Source organism: Equus przewalskii, chromosome 3, assembly GCF_037783145.1.
Source record: "Equus przewalskii isolate Varuska chromosome 3, EquPr2, whole genome shotgun sequence".
NCBI lineage: Eukaryota > Metazoa > Chordata > Mammalia > Perissodactyla > Equidae > Equus > Equus przewalskii.
Window position 1 is genome coordinate 88163793 of NC_091833.1, and position 23465 is coordinate 88187257.

The 23465-nt window shown below is 35.1% G+C and overlaps 1 protein-coding gene across 2 annotated transcripts in view; it reads left to right on the forward strand.

Annotated features, from left to right (window-relative positions):
- The first annotated feature begins 1919 nt into the window (after window positions 1–1919).
- Window positions 1920–23465, forward strand: part of TMEM156 (transmembrane protein 156) — a 40187-nt gene continuing 18641 nt past the window's right edge. The window contains exons 1-3 of one of the 2 annotated variants that reach the window (XM_008520687.2): window positions 1920–2128; window positions 18535–18804; window positions 21382–21642. In XM_008520687.2, the coding sequence (XP_008518909.2) occupies window positions 2041–2128; window positions 18535–18804; window positions 21382–21642 (619 nt within the window). In that variant the 5' untranslated portion in view covers window positions 1920–2040. The remainder of the gene's footprint in view (window positions 2129–18534; window positions 18805–21381; window positions 21643–23465) is intronic. The other variant, XM_008520688.2, reaches the window with a different exon arrangement.

Consider the following 23465-nt stretch of genomic DNA (forward strand, 5'->3'; position numbering starts at 1 on the left):
CACTTGGAGCTGCTAGGGAAGTTTGTCTTCCAGGTGCTCAAGAATAGGATAACCAGCCTGAGGTCATATTAGAGGGTATGAAGTGGGGAGGGGAGAAGCAGGTCTGCAAGAGCAAGAAATACTACCAAAAATAAAACTTATAAATCAGTAAAATTTGATTTGGACAAAAGAATGAAATGAAACAAAGCATTGTTGTTCATAGAAAGGAATAGATACTAACAACACTAATTTCAGTAAGATTAAAATTGAAGTGGAAAAATATAGAAGTGGTTTAACTGCCTTTTTAAGAAAATAGATCAAGGAATTAAACAGACTTAATGGTGTTACATCAGGTAAAAACTTTCTTGATTAATTTCATCTCCATTGGTAAAATTATGGTTGGAATGTTTGTATTCCTAAATAGGAGTTAGAATGTCTGAGGGAATCAAAACAGGGTCAAAATGGGGCATAGAAGGTCTACTGACCACTTAGTGACACTTGTAAGATGGGGAAGAATTAGGGAACAGGGTCTGCCACTCCTCCCCACCAGCATCTCTACTGAAGATGCTGCCTGACCTATGTTCCAATATGTCTCAGTCCACAGCAAGTGGCACAGGCCATGACTCTCATCAATACCTCTCTTCCTCAAAGAGACCCTTGATGGTGTTTATAAAATAAGTCTTATGTTTAAAGTTCTGCTCCCCTTTTGACTGTTCTTACACCCGGGTCCTAAGATCTCTTAACTCATGATTCCCATCTGTCTATCAAATCACTGCACCCAATCAGAAGAAAAGATGGTTAATTCATATTCACAATATAGTCACAGCATGACCTTGTTCCCTGCCTCCTACTCCTCACTCACCCACGTTCCATAAAGCCCAGTGTTGGGTGGGTAAGAACAAGAAATAGGATAAATGCAGGGGCTGGCATGGTGGTGGCACAGCGGTTATGTGCGCATATTCCACTTTGGCAGCAGGGGTTCGCTGGTTCTGATACTGGGTGCGGACCTATGCACCACTTGTTAAGCCACGCTGTGGCAGGTGTCCCACATATAAAGAAGAGGAAGATGGGCATGGGTGTTAACTCAGGGCCAGTCTTGCTTAGCAAAAAAGAGGAGGACTTGCTGCAGATGTTAGCTCAGGGCTAATCTTCCTCAAAAAAACAAGAAATAGGATAAACGGAAACAGATGAGTGGTGGGGGTACAAGAGATGGTGAGCAGGGAGAAAATGATTGGAGATGGTCAGTACCATTTTTTGTTTTTAAACCAGAAAACAAGAGCAATGGAATAAAAATATTTGTTTGTACATATTCTTTATTCGCCATGAATTTTCCCTACCCTTCATTTATATTCTAAGACAAAGTATTTTATTTCACTGGGATTGTCATAATGAAAGATCTTTCTTTGAAATGAGAACTGAACACATGGATTTTGTACAATAATCACAGTGTTTACAGGCATAATGCTAATGAGTCCCATTCTGCTGCTTTTATACAGTGTAGTAAAGTAGAACCAAAAATTTGCATATGTCTTCAGTTTATCCTTACATTTTGTTCTGTTTACTGCCTTCTAGACATACTGTTTCCTGAATGCCAGAATCCAGCACAGTGCCTGGCACTTAAAAGGGGGTCAACAATCACGTAATAAGTAAATGAATCAATGATGTCCATACGACCTAGACATGACTGACATTCATCATTTTATTTTTGGTAAGTATAGTGTAGGTTTACATTATATTTACTCATACAGATTGGTGAACATGGGAAAATAGCTTCAGATTTAGGTGAGGACAAGACCCGTTTGCTTCTTGACATCACTTCTTTACATTTCTTGTTTAGAAGATAGTTTGAAAGTGCTTAGTTGAAGGTAGTTTTCTTAATGGAAAGTGACTCAAAATGAAGAAGTCTCAGTTCAAGGCCTCTTTTTTTTTACTTCTTACCCAAAAGGAAGTGAGTATGAGGTAAATTGCATAAACTTGAAGTTCCGCAGAGACAAAACTTAAAGCAGGAAGAAACATGCCATCAATGTACTGGATGGGAACACGTGTGTCATGTGAGTAGACATGACAAAAACAGCCCTTCTTAAATTACTTTTGGCAATAGTGATCACATTCATTTTAATTTTGCCAGAATATTTCAAGACACCAAAAGGTGAGTATATACTTATAATCTATCTTTCCTTTTTTAATTTTTAAAAATTACGTCAGCTAATGGTTACAGGAAAGGTCTCCTTTTTGGATATATGCTGCATGAGCTGAAGCTCTGTGTCTGAAAGCTAATAAAATAAGATTGCAATTATAGTAATGTTACATAGCACAGTAACCTTATTTTAGTACTTAATTATTGCAGCATACAATAATGAAATGAAAAAAGGAAAAGAAATATTTAAAATCTCTAGTCTAGATTTCAAACTTTGAGTTTACAATAATCTAATTGTATGATTTTGCTCTTCAAAGGTTTCCTTTAGAAACAATTTTAAGTATGCTTTTACATTCTGAAATTATTTCATAAAGAAAATAACATTTCTTATATCAAAATTGCCTGAATTCCCTCCATCACAGTTATGCCACACAAATAAATTATAGTTGCTTTTTTTGAAAAACAAAAGTATTTTGATATTTTCAAAATACAATTAAAATAAGATGAGTGCAGATTTAAGCAGATGAATGTTTATGTATGTTTGTAACAAGAGAAAAATGGAACAAAATTAACTCTGAATATTTCAGAGAATTGTGATATGATTGCTGAAACTTAGGGGAGAAAAATAAATAGATGTAAATTTAAGCTATTTTTATATGTCAGTAAAAGATTTTAAAATATATTAATGTGATTTGGATGGTAATTGTGCTCCCTAAAATTTAATAAAAAGAGAAAGTAAAAAGAAAATGCTGTATTCTGTCATTAAAATATTATCATATGAATTGATGAAAATCAGAGAAAAGCTTATTTATATGTGATGACTTGCTGCAATGATTATTTATTGTTGCATATGCGTAGTGTTGTGGCAAGATAAAAATATTTTTGCTAATTACATTTGGTGACATATTCCAATGATTATTTAATGTTGCATATACATGACGCTAAGTACTAGGTAAAAATATTTTTGCTAAATAAACACCATGACTGTGAAATTTTGTGAATGATTGAATTTTTCAAATTTCTCTTGGTTTCCTGGCATTCCGTTGCTTAGATTAAGCAATCATAGCATATATTTTAAATTCTTGATTTCACTGGGTGAATATATAAGAAGAATAGTTAGAATTGGAATAGAGATAACCTATTTCAATTTTTAAGCTTCTGTGGCCTGAGAGTAAGCTCACTTAGTAGTTATCTAGGGTGGGTCATATCGATATACTCAGCACCTCCAAAAAATCAGGCTGGGTCTAATGATAACCAGTTAATCAGCCTAAAAAAGTATTTGCTAACTATGGGTTAGTGTTTTATGAGAACTGGTGACTAGAAGAGAGTGATAAAAGTTTTTCTTTTTTGAGCAGATGCCTTGACAGTAATCAGCCACCAATGATGAGGATTTTTGTTCTCTTAGTTTCATGGCTGATTACATCAGCTCCCAATATTACCTTTACTGCCCCCGCCCAAACTTAAAATAGTGATTTCTGTTTTCCTGCTCCAAGAACAGCATAGTTATTTCCTCGCACTCTTTGTGGTGATGGATTTCTTTGGGAATTTTGTTTCAAAGGAACCCTCCTTGAGGCCAACAAACAAAAATGTTTGAAAACCACCATTTTATCCTGACGTAATTTTGCACAGAGCCACCATAAATGAAAAGTTGATTATTAGGCAAAATGTTTCACATATAAAATAGTGTAATAATAATGCCTTATATTTTATAATGATTTGTGGGTCCCCAGGAACAAGTTCATATAGTCTCATTTTATAAAGTCTTATACTGATTAAACTAAGGGCACATAACTGTTTTGCCTTTTTCTAAAGTAATTTTTAATTACAATAATAGTTGCCTTATGAAATGCGGTGACTTGTCAACCAGTGTACTTCATAAAATAAAATACTTAGTGAAATTATTTAATGATAAGTTGAGTGTTCTAGAAACGCTGAAATTAACCTTGAGATTCTGCTGTGTTGTCTTACCCTCCCTATCAGTTACTTGTGTCTTTTCTTCACTCTTTTCTTATGTTCTTTCACTGTAATTTCTAAAATAAATATTATAAAGTGACTTTTACTTATAAATTATTTACTGATACACTGTCTTTAACATGTCAAATGAATTCAAAAGGAATCTTAATGAGGAATAATGTATTCATAAGGTTTAATAGATTTGATTCAAAATAATAAACCCTCTGAAGGCCTAGGTTAAAAATAGAGCACTGTGTTTGATCATTTTCCATCAAGAATGTATCTGAGTCTCTGAATAATCATTACTCAGGATATTCAATTATCATAATTACACAGTATAAGCTAATTAGTCGAACTTGACCAAAGAAGAGGAACTTCTTCAAGGGTGTTGGGCTTTTAATGAATTTGCATTGGGTATGCACTGGCAAGAAAGCCTATTCTAACTTTCAGTTTGTTGGAAAGGCAGCGTATACTAAGATACAGTAGTTAAAATAATGGTTTGATACACTTATATTGCATGTAGATAATGGAGACATAAAGAGAATGGATATATTTTGATTCAGAGCTTCTTGCAATTAGGCAGCTGGGTTGCTCCAAACAAGAGACTTCACTAACCTGCCTTTGTTGGACTTACGGTGTTTAAGAGCCAGAGACCTGGTTAACTCATGTAAATCTCACTGATCTTTTATTTACATATTCCTTCACTTATGAATAATGTTTCAACTGTACTAGGAACCCAGGGCTGCAAAAATGAAAGGCAATTCTTCCTTCAAGAAGTTTTTAGTCAGAGGGAGGATTGTCTGGAAAATAATTAAACGCAATACTGTAATTACTAAAATAGTGATGTAAAAAGTCACGATCGCAACGTCAAAGTTGTTTCCAGGCCTGTCTGGGGGAGGATGTTTCTTCCATTTTCATTTGCAAAGAGAAATAACGGTCAGAGTTCTAATGATTACTTAATATTTCTTCTTACCTACTTGCAGGACCACTTTCTAAGAGAAGCAAGTATTATTGATTTTCAAATAAAATGTACTGATGTTAATATCTCAGAAATTCTCGATACTAAAAATTGTAGTGAGTTATACAAGCGTATTCCTGGTAATTTGTGGCAATGAGGGACAGGAATAGCACAGATGAAAACACCTCAAACCTAATTTTATCAAGCTGTCCTGACTTCCTCACTTACTTTTAAGAGCCAAACTGACATTAACTATGTTTACCAGCTTTCATTTCCCCTTCCATTTCACACTTTCTGATGGAAATGGTAGTCTAATGAGCAGTGAAATTGACGAAAATAAAAGCAAAGGAACTTTAAATACTTGCAACTACAGCATAAACCCTGAAGCATGTGAGCATATGTGTACGTTACTTATATCCATATTATAAAGAACAGTGTTTTCAAGGGTAGCTGCAATTAATTTGCCTCAAAGTGTTATCTTAGGTCTCAAAAATGGGCAGTTTATTTTCTTCTTATTAACTGGCTCACTAATAATTTAATCAGTAATTGCCAATGAGGTTTGGGATATAGTTTTATGACTATTTAAATTTTTGTGTGTGTGTGTGTGAGAAAGATTGGCCCTGAGCTAACATCTATGGCACTCTTCCTCTACTTTGTATGTAGGAAGCTGCCACAGCCTGACTTGATGAATGGTGTGTAGGTCTGGGCCTGGGATCTGAACCTGCAAACCCTAGGCTGCCGAAGCAGAGCATGTGAACTTAACCAGTATGCCACTGGGCTGGGCCCTAAATTTTTAAAAATTTAACATCTACTTATACGTGTACCAAGTAACAAGTACTTTTACATGTAATAACTCATTTTAACTTATTAAATATTTCAACTCATTCCTGGTGAAGCATCATTCTGCAGAGAGTCTATTCTGAAAGTCTTGAGAAAGAAGGAATAAACTTAGATAGATACATTTACTTTGTTGTAAGATTTTCTTTCTTACTGGATTTTCTAAATCATTATAGTCTTAAAATGGCTACTCATAGACACAATATTTTTACATATATATTTTAGACAACATATGCTGACCAAAAAAAAATTCTGGTGAATATAAAGCTTTTCCCTGTTTTGGCAGAACAGGCCTTATTCTCTCATCTATTAGGTTACCATAGCAACAACCCTTGCTGGGGATGCTTTCTAACTGCTTGTCTCATTTCATGGTGGATAAATGAAATATTCTTTCTGTATATCTTTTTTGTTTGTCTAGAAAAAATGACTTGCTCTAAAACACTGACGAGGTAATGCATCTTCCCCTTACACTGTGCTTTTCTTTCCTCCATAGCACTTATCACCTATATAATTTACTCATTTATTGTGTGTATTTTTTGTTGTCTGATTTCTCGGAATGGAATGTAAGCTCAGGGCTTGCCCAGTGGCACAGCAGTTAAGGTTTCATGTTCCACTTTGGCAGCTTGGGGTTCACCAGTTCAGATCCCAGGTGCGGACATGGCACTGCTTGGCAAGCCATGCTGTGGTAGGCGTCCCACGTATAAAGTAGAGGAAGATGGGCACGGATGTTAGCTCAGGGCTGGTGTTCCTCCAAAAAAATAAGAAAAAGAATGTAAGCTCAATGAAAATGAGGTTTTTGTCTATTTAGTTCATATTTCAAGCACTTAGAACAGTATCTGTCACATTAGGAGGCACTCAATGAGTATTCGTTGATTGAGTGAATTTTCATATTGTAAAGGAAAAAAAGGAAACATTCTTGAGGGAAGCATTTCTCATCAGATCCTCACAACCATCTTTTTTTTTTTCTTTTCCATGAGGAAGCTTGGCCCTGAGCTAACATCTGTTGCCAATCTTCCTCTGTGTTATGTGGGATGCCACCACAGTGTGACTTGACAAGTGGTGCTAGGTCCATGCCCCGGATATGTACCTGTGAACCCTGGGCCGCCAAAGCGGAGCATGTGAACTTAACCTCTACACCACCGGACTGGCCCTCCTCAGAACCATCTTTGATTTAGGCAAGCCAGGCATCATTATTCTCACCTTACATTTTCAAAACAAAAAATTTCATTACAAACCTAGGACTTTTAGGTTGCATAGTCTGTGAAATTTATTTCACAGAACCTTTTACTTAAAAAATATGTATCTCTTTACCCTAAGTCATTTTCCTACCCTGTTTTTTCCCATGAAGAATTTCATAATGTGCACTTATTTCCAGTTTTTTGACAAGTAAAGCCAGACGTCTCTTATGTTCCAAATCTGTAGTTCATATACTACTATCATAAGTTAAAAGTAACTCAAAATTTTGCCCTTGGTCCCCAGAAAATATTTTTATTGCCTTCCCCAAATGTTCTATGAATAAATCCATTTCTTCTCTAGACTCTTCTGTTTCTGACCTGGTTAATATCATGGATGCATCATCTGTGCACGACATGATCTTTTCTTTTTTTTCCCTTTCCCACTCAATATTAGCAGAGAAGCTTCAACTATTGGACCCACAATGGAAATATAATTGTTTGAATTGTTACTATTGAAATTGATACTCTTTTGAGTCTATGCCAGTTGTTAAAGAGGCGGATCTGTAACCAAAGGAAAACAACATAGGTTAACCAATGTCTCTGTAAATTAGGCCGCTAAACCATAAGCTCTCCCCTATCCTGGCAGCTAATATTTTTCAGTTGCTGAATTATACTACAGAATATCCAATAATGATGAAACATCTTTAGAAACAATTGGCTATGTTTGCTTTGGTTTGGTTATTTTTTTTGAAGGCATAATTTACACACAATAAAATGGAAAGATCTTAAGTGCTAGTTCGGTGAATTTTGACAGTTGTATGTACCTGTGTAACTACCACCTGACACAAGACACAGATTTTCATCACTCCCAGAATGATTTCTCCTGCCCTTTCCTGCCAAATCTCCTCCCAACCCCAAGGGAGGTTTCTGACCTGTGTCACCATAGTTTAGTCTTGTCCCTTCTTATACTTCATATAAATGGAGTCATCACACAGTATCTACTTCTGGTCTGTCTCCTTTAGCTAAGCATAATGTTTTTGAGATTCATCTACGTTATTGAGTGCATCAGTAGTTCCTATCTTTTTATTGCTAAATAGTCCATTGTACAAATATGCCACATTTGTCCATTCAGCCATGGGTTGTTTCCAGTTTTTGGTTATTATAAATATGCTGCTATGAACATTCTTGTACGAGTCTTTATGTGAACATATATTTTCATTCTATTGGGTAACTAGCAGTGGAATAGCTGAGTATATTTAATTTTATAAGAAACTGCCAAATGCTTCTTCAAAGTGGTTATACTAGCTATGTTTTTAGTGGCAAAATTTCTTATTTTCTCTAGTTTACATTTACTATGTTGAAGCAATAACACTTAAAATACATATTGTTTGAGAAAATCTCGTGCTTCTACCAAAGTTCCCTGACAACTAGTTAACAGAGGAATAGCTTAGGTATTGGGAAAATATGACTTGACGTAGAGTATTTTCTGGAGTTCCTATTGTCTGTCAAACAATGAAGGTTTTATTATAAATTCCCACTTATCATTTTTAAAGGTCAACAGATAGGTGTGACTTCTGTTCTTGCAACCAAACCTTGAGACACATTCCTGGAATAAAATATCTAAAACTGTGAGCTAAGACAGATTAAAAATACATAGTTGAACTTATAAGAAAATAAGAAAACTCCTCAAATGTTGAAAACAGCTAGAAATTACAAATCTAGGTGGATTAGCAAGAGCGAATGGATTGGTCATCTCAGGAATATCTACCAATTCTTGGTGGCCTGGGGTCTCAGTTGCATTGAGCCTCACATTGGGGGACACAAGCCAGAGCCTTAGCCTGGGTTGGAAAAGGTGCCACGCTTCATGAAAGAGTAATTAAGGATAAAATCTGTCTGGCTATAAGGAAATCTGTCTGCCTCCACCTAGGCTCTGGATAGAGAAAAGAAAAAATCCCCCTTGAGAGTTTGGGAAGATAAGCTGGACTTAATTTGGATATTGAGGGTCATTTTCTGTGAGGTGCGAAAAGCCCAACCCAAGAATTTAATTTAAAGTGGTTTTGAGTTAGTGGTACCATTAGACACCAAGTAGAGGCAAATACCAATCCTCTCTGGAGGAAAACATTTTCAACCCAGATCTCAAATATTTCCTGAGTAAAATTCTAAGGAGCCTGAGATACTATAAAAATCATAAAACACATAAAGACTCAACAGGCAAGAGTCAACAGAAGCAACAAATAGCAGAATCAGATCTCTAAAGAATTCAGACATTGGAATTACAAGATATAATATAAAGTAAGTTTTCAATTTGTTTCAATAAATAAAAAATAATATCAAAAATATGAATAAGAAACAAGATTATTAAAAATAACCATGCAGATTTGAAAAAGAACCAACTGGAAATTCTAATTACGAAAATATACTAACTTGAAGTAGAAACACGAGGAGTAGAATAAACAGATTAGACACAACTGAATAATGATGATCTGGAATATAGATCTGAAGCAATTATCAAGAGCATATTTCAGAGAGCTGGAGAAGTAGAAAATATGAAACAGAGGTTAAGAGACATAGAGAACAAAGGGCGATATTTCTAATAAAAGGTGCAAAAGGAGAGAAGAGATAGAATGGGCAAAAGGCAATATTTGAAGAGATGTGGCTGAGAATTTTACAGAGTGATGAAAGACACAAAGCCTGAGGTTCAGGAAACCCAACAAATCCCAAACAGAATAAATAAGAAATTATGTAGAACGTGAAAACTAAAGAGATCTTTAAAAATAACCAGAGATAAAGGCATATTATTTTCAAAGGAACAATAATTAAGCTGAAAACTCCCTTCTTGAAAGCAACAATGAAAATCAGAAGGCAATGGAATAATGGCTGCAAAGTTCTGGGGTGAAATTACGGTTAGTGTAGAATTGGTGAAATGTACGTTTTCAGTTGAACAAAGCAGAGGGTTTATAATCAGCAGATCCTCAGTGAAGGAACTTTTAGAGAATTAACTTCAGGAGAAAGAATGTAATCCAGAAGAAAGGCCAGAGATGCAAGAAGAAATGACAGGAGAAAACTCCAATATTAATTATAGACATTTGAGTAAACCTAAATAAATATGGAAAATATTAACTGTGAAGAAAACCCTACTAATTTATGTGTCAATGAAGAAACAAGAGAATTAAAATGCTATACAAAAATATCATTTAAGTCAGGAATGTTGTGATCAGAGTACAGTATTCTTAGATTCTTATATTGTTTGAGAGAGGGTAAGACTATGGATTGAATTTAGACTTTGTTAAGGATGCATGTTAAAACTTACTAAAATAATAGAAATATAGTGTCTAACCTTCAAATAACTAAAGGGAAAAACAATGAAATGAGAAAAAAAACCCCTCTAAATCAATTCAATAGACAGCAAGAAAGGTAATAGGGAAAGTGGGACAAATAGAAATCACTAGATAATATGGTATATTTAAATCTAAATATATCAATGATCCCAGTAAATATAAATAGGCAAATCTATTCAGGTAAAAAGACAAAAAAGTATCAGACTGGAAGAAAAAACAATTTCAAGCAATATGACCTTTAAAAGAGATCTCTCTAAAGCATTAGGGAATAAACATAACAGTAAAAGAATGAGAAAAATATAGGGAGGAAATAGTAACTGAAGAAAGCACGTATCATTGCATTAACGTAAGATTGTAAGATCAAACACATCACTAGCAGTAAAGAAGGTCAGTATATACAGATGAAAGATTCCATTCACAGGAATACCTATCAATTCCAAATCAGAATGTCCCTAATAAGATAGCTTAAAAGAGACATTTATAAATCCATTATTACAGTGGGAGATTCTAAACATATTTCTCAGTATAAAATATAATCAAATGAACAAAGAATAGGAATATAGATGATTCAAACAATTCAAACAACTAGTTTTATCTAATGGACATATTTAGAATACTGAACTCAACATTTGGGAATACACATTCTTTCAGGCACTTATGGAACACTAATAAAAATTCACCACCTACCAGGGCATAAAAGCAAGCCTCAATAAATTTCAAATGATCTTTAATATATGTATCTAACTAAGTGTGATTAAGTTAGAATCTAATAACAAAAAGAAAACTAAAACCAAACAATATATTTGGAAATGTAAAAAATTCACTTTTAAATAACCCACATTTGAGAAGAAGTCATAGTGGAAATTAGAAAATAGTAACAACTGAATAATGATGAAAAGGATATCTATTTAAACTTGTGGGATGTTACAAAAATAGTAGGTATTTAGAAGAAAATGTATAGCTTTCAAAGCTTATACATGAGATATCAGAAGAGCAGTGAGATAAACCCAAGGAAAGTAGAAGGCAGGAAATAATGAAGACAAGAGCAAAAGTCAATGAAATTAAAAGACACAATAGAAAGGGTCAATAAAGTAAAAAATTGGTTCTTTGGAAAGAGTAATTAAATGGACAAACTTCTGCAACGATTAATGTGTTAGTTTCTTATGGCTGCTTTACAAATGACCACAAACTTAATAGCTTAAACCAACACAAACTTATTATCTTATATTTCTGTAGGTAGAAGTCCAACAGAGGTCTCACGGGGCTAAAATCAACTTCTTAGTAGGGCTGCATTCCTTTCTGAAGGTTCTAGGTGAAAATCTATTTTCTTTTCTTTTCCAGCTTCTGGAAGCTGCCTGCATTCCTTGGCTTGTGGCATTCTTCCATCTTCTAAGCCAGCAATGGCCTGTTGAGACTTTCTCACGTGGTATTACTCTGTCGCAGATGCTTCTGCCACCATCTTCTATATTGTGATTACGTTAGGCCCACCTGGATAATCCAGGGTAATTTACCTATTTTAAGATCAGTTCATCAGCAATCTTAATTCTGTCTTCTGTCTTAATTTCTCTTTGCCATGTAATGTAACATATTCACAATTCTGGGAATTACGATGTGGATATCTTCGGGAGGCCGATATTCTGCCTACCAAAACTTAATAATCAAAAAATGAGAAGATCAAGTAACTAGTGTTAGGAATGAAAAAGGGACATAACAGAAATTTAAAAAGTAATGAGAGATTATTATAAATAGCTTTAAGTTAGTAAATTTAAAACATATGGACACATTTCTAGAAAAATATAGCTTACCAAAACTTGGGAGGAAATGGAAAATCCAAAGAGTTGTACAATAATTAAAGAAATTGAGCCAATGATTTAATTTTCCCTGAAAGAAACACTAGGTTCAGATGATTTTACATGCAAGTTCTGCCAAACTTTCAAGAAATGGATTGAAGAGATAAATTCAATTTTATAATAAACCTTTTCAGAAAATAGAAAAGGGGGAACATTTTCTAATTTATTTTTTAAGACTAGCATATCTTGGTATCCAAACACAACAAAGACTGTATAAAAAAGAAAAATTTACAGGCCACTCTCATTTAGAAACATAGATAAAAACTTTTAGGCAAAACATTAAGAAACTGATTGCAGCAATGTATAAAAATGATCAAATTAGATTTATTCCTGGAATGCAAGATTGAGATAGCATTAGAAAATCTAACAATATAATTCACTGTATTAACAGATTAAAGAAGAAGTGCCATCTAATCATCTCAATAGTTATTGAAAGAGCATTCAGTTATATTCAACAGCGCTTATAATGAAAAACTTTTAGCAAACTAGGAGTAGGAGAGAACTTCCTTAAGCTGATACAGGCTATTTAAAAATGGTGGTATGAAATATCATCGTCAGTGACAAAACATTATAAGTATTCTTCTTAAGATCAGGAGCAAGCATGGATGCCCACTTTCAACACTTCTGTTCATCATGGTGCTGGAGATCCAAGTCAGTACAATAAGACAAGTTGAAGAAATAAAAGGTGTAAGGTATAAAGTTTTCATTATTTGTAGTCAATATGCATATCTGCATAGAAAGTCCAAAATACTTATAGGAAAAAATGAAAATTAGTAAGGAAGCTTATAAAGTGGCAAGAATGAGATATTCAAAAGTCAATTGGGGGCCTGCCTGGTAGCACAGCGGTGAAGTTTGCACATTCTGCTTCCGTGGCCTGGGGTTCACTTGTTCGGATCCTAGGTGCAGACCTATGCACCACTTGTCAAGCCATGCTGTGGCAGGCATCCCACATATAAAGAGGAGGAAGATGGGCATGGATATTAGCTCAGGGCCAGTCTTCCTCGGCAGAAAGAGGAGGATTGGTGGCAGATGGTAACTCAGGGCTAATTTTCCTCAAAAAAAAAAAGAAAAAAAGTCAATTGTATTTCCACATACTCTTATGTGGAAATAAAGAGAAAACATATTTCTTAAAAGATGATATTGATAATAGCAATAAAAAGTAAGATACCTAGGAGAAAAATCTAACAAAAGATGTATGGGGCCATAATGGAGAGAATTTGGAAACTTTATTGAAAGATATCAGGGAAAACCTATATAAACAGAAAGAAAGGAAGAAAGGAGTGAGAGGAGGAACTCAGTGTCATGTCTTTCTCCTCCAGCTGATTTTGAGATTCAATTAAGAATTACAACTGGATTCTTCATCAAACTCAACAAGCTGATTCTAAAATTTATCAGAAAGAGCAAAAGGACAAGAATAGTAAGACACTCCCAAAGAAAATGAACAAGATGAGGGGACTTTTCTTATCAGATATAAAAGCTTTTATACAAAGCAGAAGTAATTAAGTCAGTATGATCTTTGGAAAGATGGATAAATGGACTGATGGAACAAAATTGAGAACCCAGAAACATACTTATACCTACATGGATGCTTGATATATGACAGAGGTGTTATTACAGATAATGAGGGAAAGACAGATTACTCAATAAATGCTAGTACAATTGATTATCCATATGGAAAAAGTAAATTTGGTTTCCTAACTCACACTGTGCACAATTTGAGATAGATTAAGAATTTAAATGTAACAGGCAAAACTTTAAAACTTTTAGAAGAAAATGTAGGAGAAGATCTTTTAAACTTTAAGGGAGAAGGGTTTCTTAAACCAGACGCAAAGTACAAATTGTAAAGAAATGATTGATAAATTCACTACATTCAAATTAAATACTTCCTTTTAACAAAAAGAACATAGTAAAAATGAACAGACAAGGTACAAACTGTGAGACAATACCTTGATAAAAAATTTAAAGAACTTCTTAAAATTGTAAACAGAATATTTAAAGAACTTCTTACATTTTTAAACAGAAAGTTTAAAGAACTCCTAAACATTAATAAGAAAAGACAAACAACCTAACAGAAAAAGGAAAAGTAAGGAAAACTAGGAAATACACTTTACACCATGGTGAGATTCTATTTAACACTCATCAAATTCGCAAAACTTGAAAAGCACTGGCCAAGGAATGTGTCAATGGGAACCTTTATATATTGCAGGTAAGAGTATAAATTGGTACAACCACTTAGTAAAATAATTTGGCATTTTCTAGTAAAATCAAAGATGCACATACTGAATACCCAGCAATTTCGCTCAGTGTGTATGCTAGAGAAACATCTGTATTTGTGTACCAGGGGACATGTTCATGAACATTCATAGGAACACTATTTAAAAATAAACTTTACTGGGGCCTGCCTGATGGTGTAGTGGTTAAGTTTGTGTGCTCTGCTTCGGTGGCCCAGGGTTGGCAGATTTGGATCCTGGGCATGGACCTACACACTTTTCATCAAGCCATGCTGTGGCAGTGTCCCACATACAAAATAGAGGCAGGTGGGCACAGATGTTAGTTCAGGGCCAATCTTCCTCAGCAAAAAACAAACAAACAAAACCCAAAAAGTTTATTGACATATAATTTACTTATAATAAAATGATCCCATTTTAAGTGTATAGTTCCAGGTTTGACAAATGTTTATACCAAGGTAACTACCACCACAATCAAAATATAAAACTTTCCAACACTCCCCAAAGGTTCCTCTTTTTCCTTTGCAGAAGAGCTCTCCTCCCACTGTCAATATAGTTTTCTATTTTCTAGAATTTCGTATAAATGGGATCACAGTATGTAGTCACTTGTATCTATCTGGCTTCTTTCCCTTGGCATAATGTATTTGAGATTCATCCATGTTGTTGTTCATATTAGCATTTTCTTCCTTTGTGTGGCTGAGTAGTACTCCATTATATGGGTATGTCAGGAATTGTTTATAGATTCACCAGTTGTTGGACATTTGGATTGTTTCCAGTTCTTGGCTATTATGAATAAAAAGCTGCCGTGAAAATTCATGTACAGGTATTTGTGTGGACATATGTTTTTATTTCTCTTGTGTAAATTCCTAGGAGTAGAATTGTTGGGTCATATGCTAAATATATGTTTAACTTAAAGAAAATAAAAAATCTATTTTCCAAAGTGGTTGTACTATTTTACATTCCCACCAGCAACGTATGAGAGTTACAGTTCATAGCAGCATTATTCATAACAGCAAAAATAGAAACAACCCAACTGTTCATTGTCAGAAGAATGAATGAATAAGTTGTGGTATATTCATTCAAAAGGATATCACAGGTAATTAGCTACGATTATTTGCAGCAACATGACTAAAACATATTAAGCAAAAAAGGCAAGTCATAGACAATAATACAGTATATTCCATACCTGTGCATACATTTCTAAACTATGTTAAATGAAACAATGTTATTTGAGAATATGTACATTTTGAAAAGGCTCTAAGATAAAGAAAAGGAATAATAAACACAAAATTCATGACTGGTTAACCTGTGGGAAAGAAGGAGTGTGTAGGAATGGAAAGGAATAAGGTGCTTCAGAGATGTTGATGATATCCTGTTTTTTAATTGGGTGCTAGATACATGGGTGTTTGCTTATTTTTATTATTCTTTAACTGGCACAATGTATTTCGTATACACTTATGTGTGGTATATTTTTATAATAAAAGTGTAAAAAGAAAATAAAGATAGTTGATGTTTCTTTAGTCTTGTTCTTTGCTTTTTTTAAAAAGAAAAAATAGCTGACTTGGGCATTTGTCCTATACTGTAATGTATTTTCCTAATTCTATTTAGTATTTTATAAACTTACTCTGAGAGATGGCAGTTGTAGTACTGGAGTAATTCTGGAATGCATTTCTATCTCTGGGAGTGAGAATTCAGATGTCTGACTCCTAGCAATATTAATGGCATAGTTAAATTCATAAATCCTTATTTATGGAGATGAGAATATAGCTCACCTGATAACAACAATGATTGAGTAGAATTCATTTACTTCTTAAAATTATGCCAGGGAAGGATATGTCCTCTATTTATTTCTTTTTCAATTGAATTCTTTAAAACTAAGGTTTAAAAGCCATCATAAAATGACCTCTTAGCTAAATATAGAGGACATCGCATCAATTCCATAAAGCCCAGTTGGTCACTTTTTGGATAAGAAGATTGCAACGTTCACATAAAAATTTCTTTATCTCCTTTGGTGGTCATATAATAGGAATATAAATTCGAGGAGTTTAAAATTTCATAAGATGAAAAATGCCAGTGAGGAAAATGGAGAGATGGCAAGAACTTTTTCATGTGTTTTAGTAATATAAAAAAGCTATAGATTATAGACTTCTGTCAGATGGTACATTTCTGTCTCTTTCCTGGGACATTATTATTATTTTTAAAAATCAGTTACAATTTGATTACAATTTTATTTATAAATATATTAAGACATTATAAAATTGTGTATTTGAGTAAAATACCATTTCCTCCTGCAAAAAAACCTTTATAGCAACTCAAGTATGAAGTGTTTTTATAGCTGGAAATCACATGTCAGTTATTACAGAAGCTATTTCAAGTGTAGAGGGCTGGGAAGCAAGCCTTTAATTTGCTAAATAATAAAAATATTATCATCAGTAAGTGAAACACTTATGGAATTGCTATTACAGTACAAACTCCACAAGTAAAAAACATGCTTTAATATAAATCAATAGCTTGATTTTCTTTTAAGTTTGAACCAAAATCTATGACTAGGAGTAATCATTCCAAAAAATGAAGTAATTCTTTCATTGTGTTCTACATTATTTAGAAACTTTCAATAATACGTTTTGCCCTATATGATTATATGAGAGATAGTAAAGAAAGACATAAAGGTGAAATTGAGCATGCCAGTTATTTCCTCATACTAGCAAATGCCTGCCAGACTGGGAATGTCTGAAAGAGAAGTTACGTCTTCCTTAGGTGATCAATACTGTTAAATAGAGATTCCCAAGTTTTATATGGTCAGCTTTAATTACTTTTGTGGATTAAATCGTAGATAATGCTATCCTAAATGAAGCATGAATTTTGAAGTTTTACTTTGGAATATGGGTTTGCATTTTAAATAATACACATTTGTACCAATTTCCAAAGTATTTTCATATGCACTATAACACTTGATGCTGCCAGAATCCCATGAGGTTAGCAGGGTCTAGAATTATTATCTCTCTTTTGCTGATGAGAAGATAACACTCACAGAGACTAATTGTCCAAGCATCTTGGCTAATGGCAGATATAGCACTAGAGTCTTTGTCTTTTGTTTTGAACTCAGTGTTCTTTCTATTATACCATCATTTCCATACCTGATGTTTGCCTTCAGACAAAAATAAAAGTTATGATGTCACCCTGTTAAATTGCATCTTTGGAGGTCCAGGTAGGTTGACTAATGGCCACCCAAAGATATCAGGTGCTAACCCCTGGAACCTGTAAATGTTACCTTGTGAGGAAAAACGGTCTCTACAGCTGTGATTCAGTTAAGGATCTTGAGATGGGGAGATTATCTTGCATTATTCTGGTGGGCTCTTAATCCAATCACAAGTGTCCTTATAAGAGAGAGGCAGTGGGAGATTTGACACAGGCAGAAGAGTAGAAGACAGAGACAAGAGGAGAAGGCAAATGATCGTGTAGCCACAAGTCAATGAATGCCAGCAGGCGCCAAAAGTTGGAAGAGGGACAAGGAACAGATTCTTCCCTAGGGCCTTCAGAGGGAGCGTGGTCCTGTAGACACCTAGATTTCAAACCAGTAAAACTAGTGTTGAACTTCTCGCCTCTGGAATTGCATGAGAATAAATTTCTCTTGCTTTAAACCACCAAGGTCGTAGTTATTTACTACAGCAGCCCTCAAAAACTAAAACAGAGAAACTGTTCAAGTTTGCCATTCCTTGTTCAACTCCTTGCAGTTGACTTGAACCTCTATTTTGGAAGAGATAGATTCAGGGGAACCTAAGGGTTGTCCATTAAAACTTTTCCAGAAGAGAGAATGGCTAAAATGCTAGGGTTTCCGAGCACTGCTCTAGAAGGACTTCTGTTCTTTGGAAATTAATAGGGAATGTTGGCAAATTTTAAAAAGAAATATTTCAATGGAGTAGGTATTGTTAATTCATGTAAGAACAAAGTCTTGTCACTGATAAGCTGAAATGTACTGAATTTGCCTCAGAAAAACTGTGAGCTTACTGTGTATTTATCTGAATGCCCAAAACTCAGAATTTCACAGTAAAGAAAGTTTTCTTTTTTTTCCTTTATAGGAAACATCTTGAAGCTATCATGTCTGGAAGGGTGTTTACAAACTAATCTCACCTATTCACTCTCCTCCGTGAACTTGTCCTTTGTGACTTTCCTACAACCACTAAGGGAAACTCAGACTATTATGGGAATCTTTCTAAATCACACCAACTTTCAAAACTTCACCAGGATTTGCCAGGACTTCACGAGTGAATTTCAAATGTGCTCCTCATGTTTGGTTTGTGAGTCTAAAGGAGATATGGATTTTATTTCTCAGGAACAAACATCAAAAGGTACGTGAAAAGGGAAAGTAAGAATAAAATTTATTAAGGATAAATGACTTTATTCTGTTAAAAAAAGTATTAATGATATATTCCAATTTCAAGTCCAGTGGCACTGGAACTCCTGGTGGTGTGGCTCTTGATGAGTGATGCACAAAGCTTTGGGATATCACTCATTCTTGGTTTACTTTGATTTATCAAAAACACAATATGTATTCTCAAAATACATCAAAATGCCACTGTAATTCATATACCTTTGATGGGTAAAGGATTATTTAACATGCTGTCTTCAAAGATATTGAATTTTAAAAAAATGAACTGAAAAAAGTGAATTAAAAATATTCTAAGTAGAGGCCAGCCCGGTGGCTAAGAGGTTAAATTCACGTGCTCTGCTTTGGCGGCCTGGGGTTCCCCGGTTCGGTTCCTGGGTGCGGATGTAGGCACCGTTTGTCAAGCCATTCTGGGGCAGGCGACCCACATACAAAGTAGAGGAAGATAGGCACAGATGTTAGCTCAGGGCCAGTCTTCCTCAGCAAAAAGAGGAGGATTTGCAGCAGATGTTAGCTCAGGGCTAATCTTCCTTAAAAAAAAAAAAATCAAAGTAAACTAGCAGGTTCTCATAGTAAAATCACACTTTGATTTTCCAAGGAGTCATTGAATCTTTGATGCATTTGTAATTACTCCTGCCTAACATTTATCCATGGTATACAATTGTCTTTTCACTTGGCTACCTATCCAATGAGCCTCTTGATGGCAAGGACTTTGTCTTTGTTCACTATTATATTTCTATATCTTAGAATAATGTCTGACATTAGGCATTCAGTAAATATTTGTTTAATGAATGAATGAACAAATAGAAGAATATGTATTATCTGTAGTGCCTAACTGAACCTTGCATTTATTATGAGGTCAGTATCTATTATTTAATTAAATTGAATCAATTTTTTGATTAAACCAAATCGATCTTTGAAAAATTATTCATTTACAGTCATAAAATATACTAGTGGCCTCAAGGCCAAACATCTGATTTATTGCTTACACCTATTTAGCAAGACTGCTTCCTGTATTGCTCTATATTGGCATTTTTTCCCTTCTTTCTGAATGGGACCAAGATTTCTTGGCGTTGACTTTAGATGAAGTGCAATATAGATACGTCTTTTCTTCTCTTCTTATTCAAGTAGTGCTGTGACTATTGCAGGGTTCTGGGTCAAATTCACTAGAAAGCAAATTGGGAAAGATACCTTTATGATAATAGAGAATGAGGAAATGTGTTAAGAGTTGGTAGCTCACAGATGCTACTTCTCTGCCTCCTTGAAAAGCAAAAGCAGTTCAGTGATAAGTTATCCCAGTTGCTATGGCTGTGTAACAAATCATCCCAAAACTCAGTGGCTTAAAACAACAGCAATCATTTTATCACTTCTTTTTTTTTTTTTTTTTTTGGTGGGTCAGGGTTTCAGAATGAGCATAACTGGGCATTTCTGGCTTGGAGCATTTCATGCTATTGGAGTTAGACAGTTACTGGAACTAAAATGGAGGGGGCAAGAGGGGCTAGAGGCAGGTGGGCATCTCTCTTTTAATGTAGTCTCAGAGTTTTCCTATGTGGTCTCTCTACTTGGGCTAATTTGGTCTCCCTCACAGCATGGTGGCCTTGAGTTGTTGAACTCATAGTTGTTCAAGGCTCCAATATTAATGCTCCAAAGAACAAGGCAGAAATTGCTTGACCTTTTCTGGCCTCGTCCATTCAGTGTCACTTCCTCTGCACTTGATTGGTTACAAGCAAGTCACAACCCTTCCCACCCAGATTCAAGTAGAAAGATATTAGACTCCATCTATTTATGGGCAGTGGCAAAGTGTTAGGTTAACATGTGTGTTATGGATTGAATTATATTGAAGTCCCAACCTCCAGTATCTCCAGAATGTGATATTATTTGGAAATAGGGTCTTTGCAGATGTAATTAGTTAAGGTGAGGTCATACTGGAGTAGGGTGGGCTCATAATTTAGCATGACTGGTACCCTTACGAAAAGGGGAAATGTGGACACAGACATGGAGACAGAGAGAAAGTCACGTGAGGATGAAGGCAGAGATCAGGGTGATGCTTCTGTAAGTCAAGGAATGCCAAAGATTGCCAGGAAACCGTCAGAAGCTAGAGAAGAGGCATGGAATCAATCCTCCCCTCATAGTCCTCAGAAGGAAGCAAACTTGTCAATACCTTAACCTGGAATAACTAGCCTCTGGAACTGTGAGACAATACATTTTTCTTCTTAAAGCCACCTAGTTTATGGTACTTTGTGACAGCAGCCCTAGTAAACTAGGATAATATGAAATGGGAAATATTATCGACAATTTGGGGGAATACAATCTGTCCCACAAGTCACCAGGGAAATGTCTGTATTTTCTTTGAGATGCTCTGGTTCTATGGTTTTCACAATCTTAAAAAATGTAAGCCCTTTAATCATTATTTTTAGTGTAGGTAACTTCTTGTTTCTACTTTTTTGTATAGGAGGGAGGAGACTTAGTTCTGAGTTGTATATGTTTTCTTACCATGTATTACTATTTTGTGAATAACATTTTCTTAATTTCTTCCTAGTTCTTATCATGAAAGGATCAATGGAAGGGAAGACAAATGATTTTCATTCACCTTGTCCACATTTTAACTTCACTGTAACTCCTACAGTTGACCACATTGAGGAATATAACCTTACCTGTGATCCAAAAACCCACACTAGAAGCTCAGCAATCATGCAGGAAGATCCTGCCAAGGAAAAGTCTATAAACCACACTTGTAGATTTATGGAATACCCAAATAATTGTATACACATTACTTTGCACCAAGAAATGGATGTAAAAAGTAAGTTTTTAAGGACATTAGAGGAAAAGAAGAATCGGACGTAGACACAATTAAATAAGGGCTACCACATTAACTTCACTGAAAGTTAAATAGTTGAAGAATTTTGTTGATGAAATAATACGGTTGGAGAAAATGTTAGCCCATTTATCTGTTCATTTTTCTTTCAAAATGTGCTTCTCATGGGGCCCAGCTGTACCCAAAAGCAGAGGAGATATCTATGGGTTGTGATTTGAGGGTCACTAGAAAGACCTTGTGCCCCAGAATAACTTTTGGACATGCCTGTTAGCTGTGCTTGAAGCAATACTACCACACTTGGGTATCGAAGGGTGAGACTTGTTTTTAAATGTAAATATCTATGTACATTGTGATGTGCTATTAAAATCTTATTTTGAGTTGATTTAACATGTTGTTTCTTAGAGCTGAGAACCAGGCCTGGATTAAATGGGATTTTTGATGTAAAGCCTCAAAGATAGGCAGGGTGCAGTTTAGGCCCTTTGGGTCACTGATGACTCTGAGGAAAAGGTAAGAGCCCAAAAGACAAAACTTACCTACACCTTAATTCTATTTAAGGCTGACTAACTTCCTAGTCACCCTTTTCTGAATTACTGCAGTTGATCCTTTCTACTAAGCAGTGTGCCCTCACTTCACCCATAAAACCTATCCTTGAAGAGTATTTTGTGATGTAATCATTTAATGAGTGCCTGCTGTATGCCAAGCAGAGTGCCAGGCATTGGGGACACAGAGAGATGAATGTAAAACAATCGAGCAAGTGCATTCAGTGTGTCAGGGGCTGGGAGAGCCATTTGCTGCTGTGCTTTTTGATGTTCCGGACATATGGGAGCCTTTCAGATGGCTTAGAACACTTTCCTAAAGCTTTAATTATTTGAGAGGTAATTATTTTTGAAATGTTATACTTATTGTAGAGCAAACACAAATGTATAATATGCATGTGTTTTTAAAGTAAAACATAAGACTTCAAAGAAAGCTCTCCTGTGAGTTAGCTTGCCCAGGGCACTACAGCCTCTGCAATTAGGGGGTATTTCAAGGTATGTGTATGTGTGTGGGGAATGGGAGAGGATCTGAGAAGATCTGAACAGAGGGGTCAGTTCCCTCCGGTTCAAGAGTGAGATCGGAAGGCAGGTTTTGGAAAGGCTGCAGAGAGAAGGCAACTATGAAGAAATCTGAAAGATAAAGAGGTTTGGACTGTAGATATTAAAACTTATATTTATTTCAATGTACATTTATGTATCCATTTAATTGCTTTTTATATTTTCTAAAACATAAAAGAAAAATAAGCATTTCCATAATTTTGATTTTAAGAGAATTTATTTTTGTGCTAATAGAAAAATCTATGAATTCGAGTCAAAGTGAAATGATCGTTAACATCTTTTTTGGGTCCATATTTCAGAAAGATAACATTGGTGCACAAATACGTAGTCTTGTATTCTGGAAAAAGTATACCCATTTTGCCATGTGTACAAGATTGAAAATTTATTCATATTTTCTCTGTTGTGCAAAGACTAATCTGATCTTCTTTAAAAGCCCTATCTACCAGAGGGTGAAACTAAATTCAGTCCAATCTGGTAAATTTACTTTGAAGCAACAATTTAAACTGTCTTTTTAGATTTTCTCAGATTCCTGTCTGTTTCCCCTTGCTCTTCTCCAAGATGGCTGCAGGGATGGGGGGTAGGTTGACAGCCTAGGATGTTGGGACACACTCTTCTGGTGCTTTGGTGGGTGCCCTGGCTGGCTTGGCCCCACTTGTGCACATTCTGCTATTGCAATATAAAGTTGGTGAATGCATGGTTCTTTTTTTATAGCTT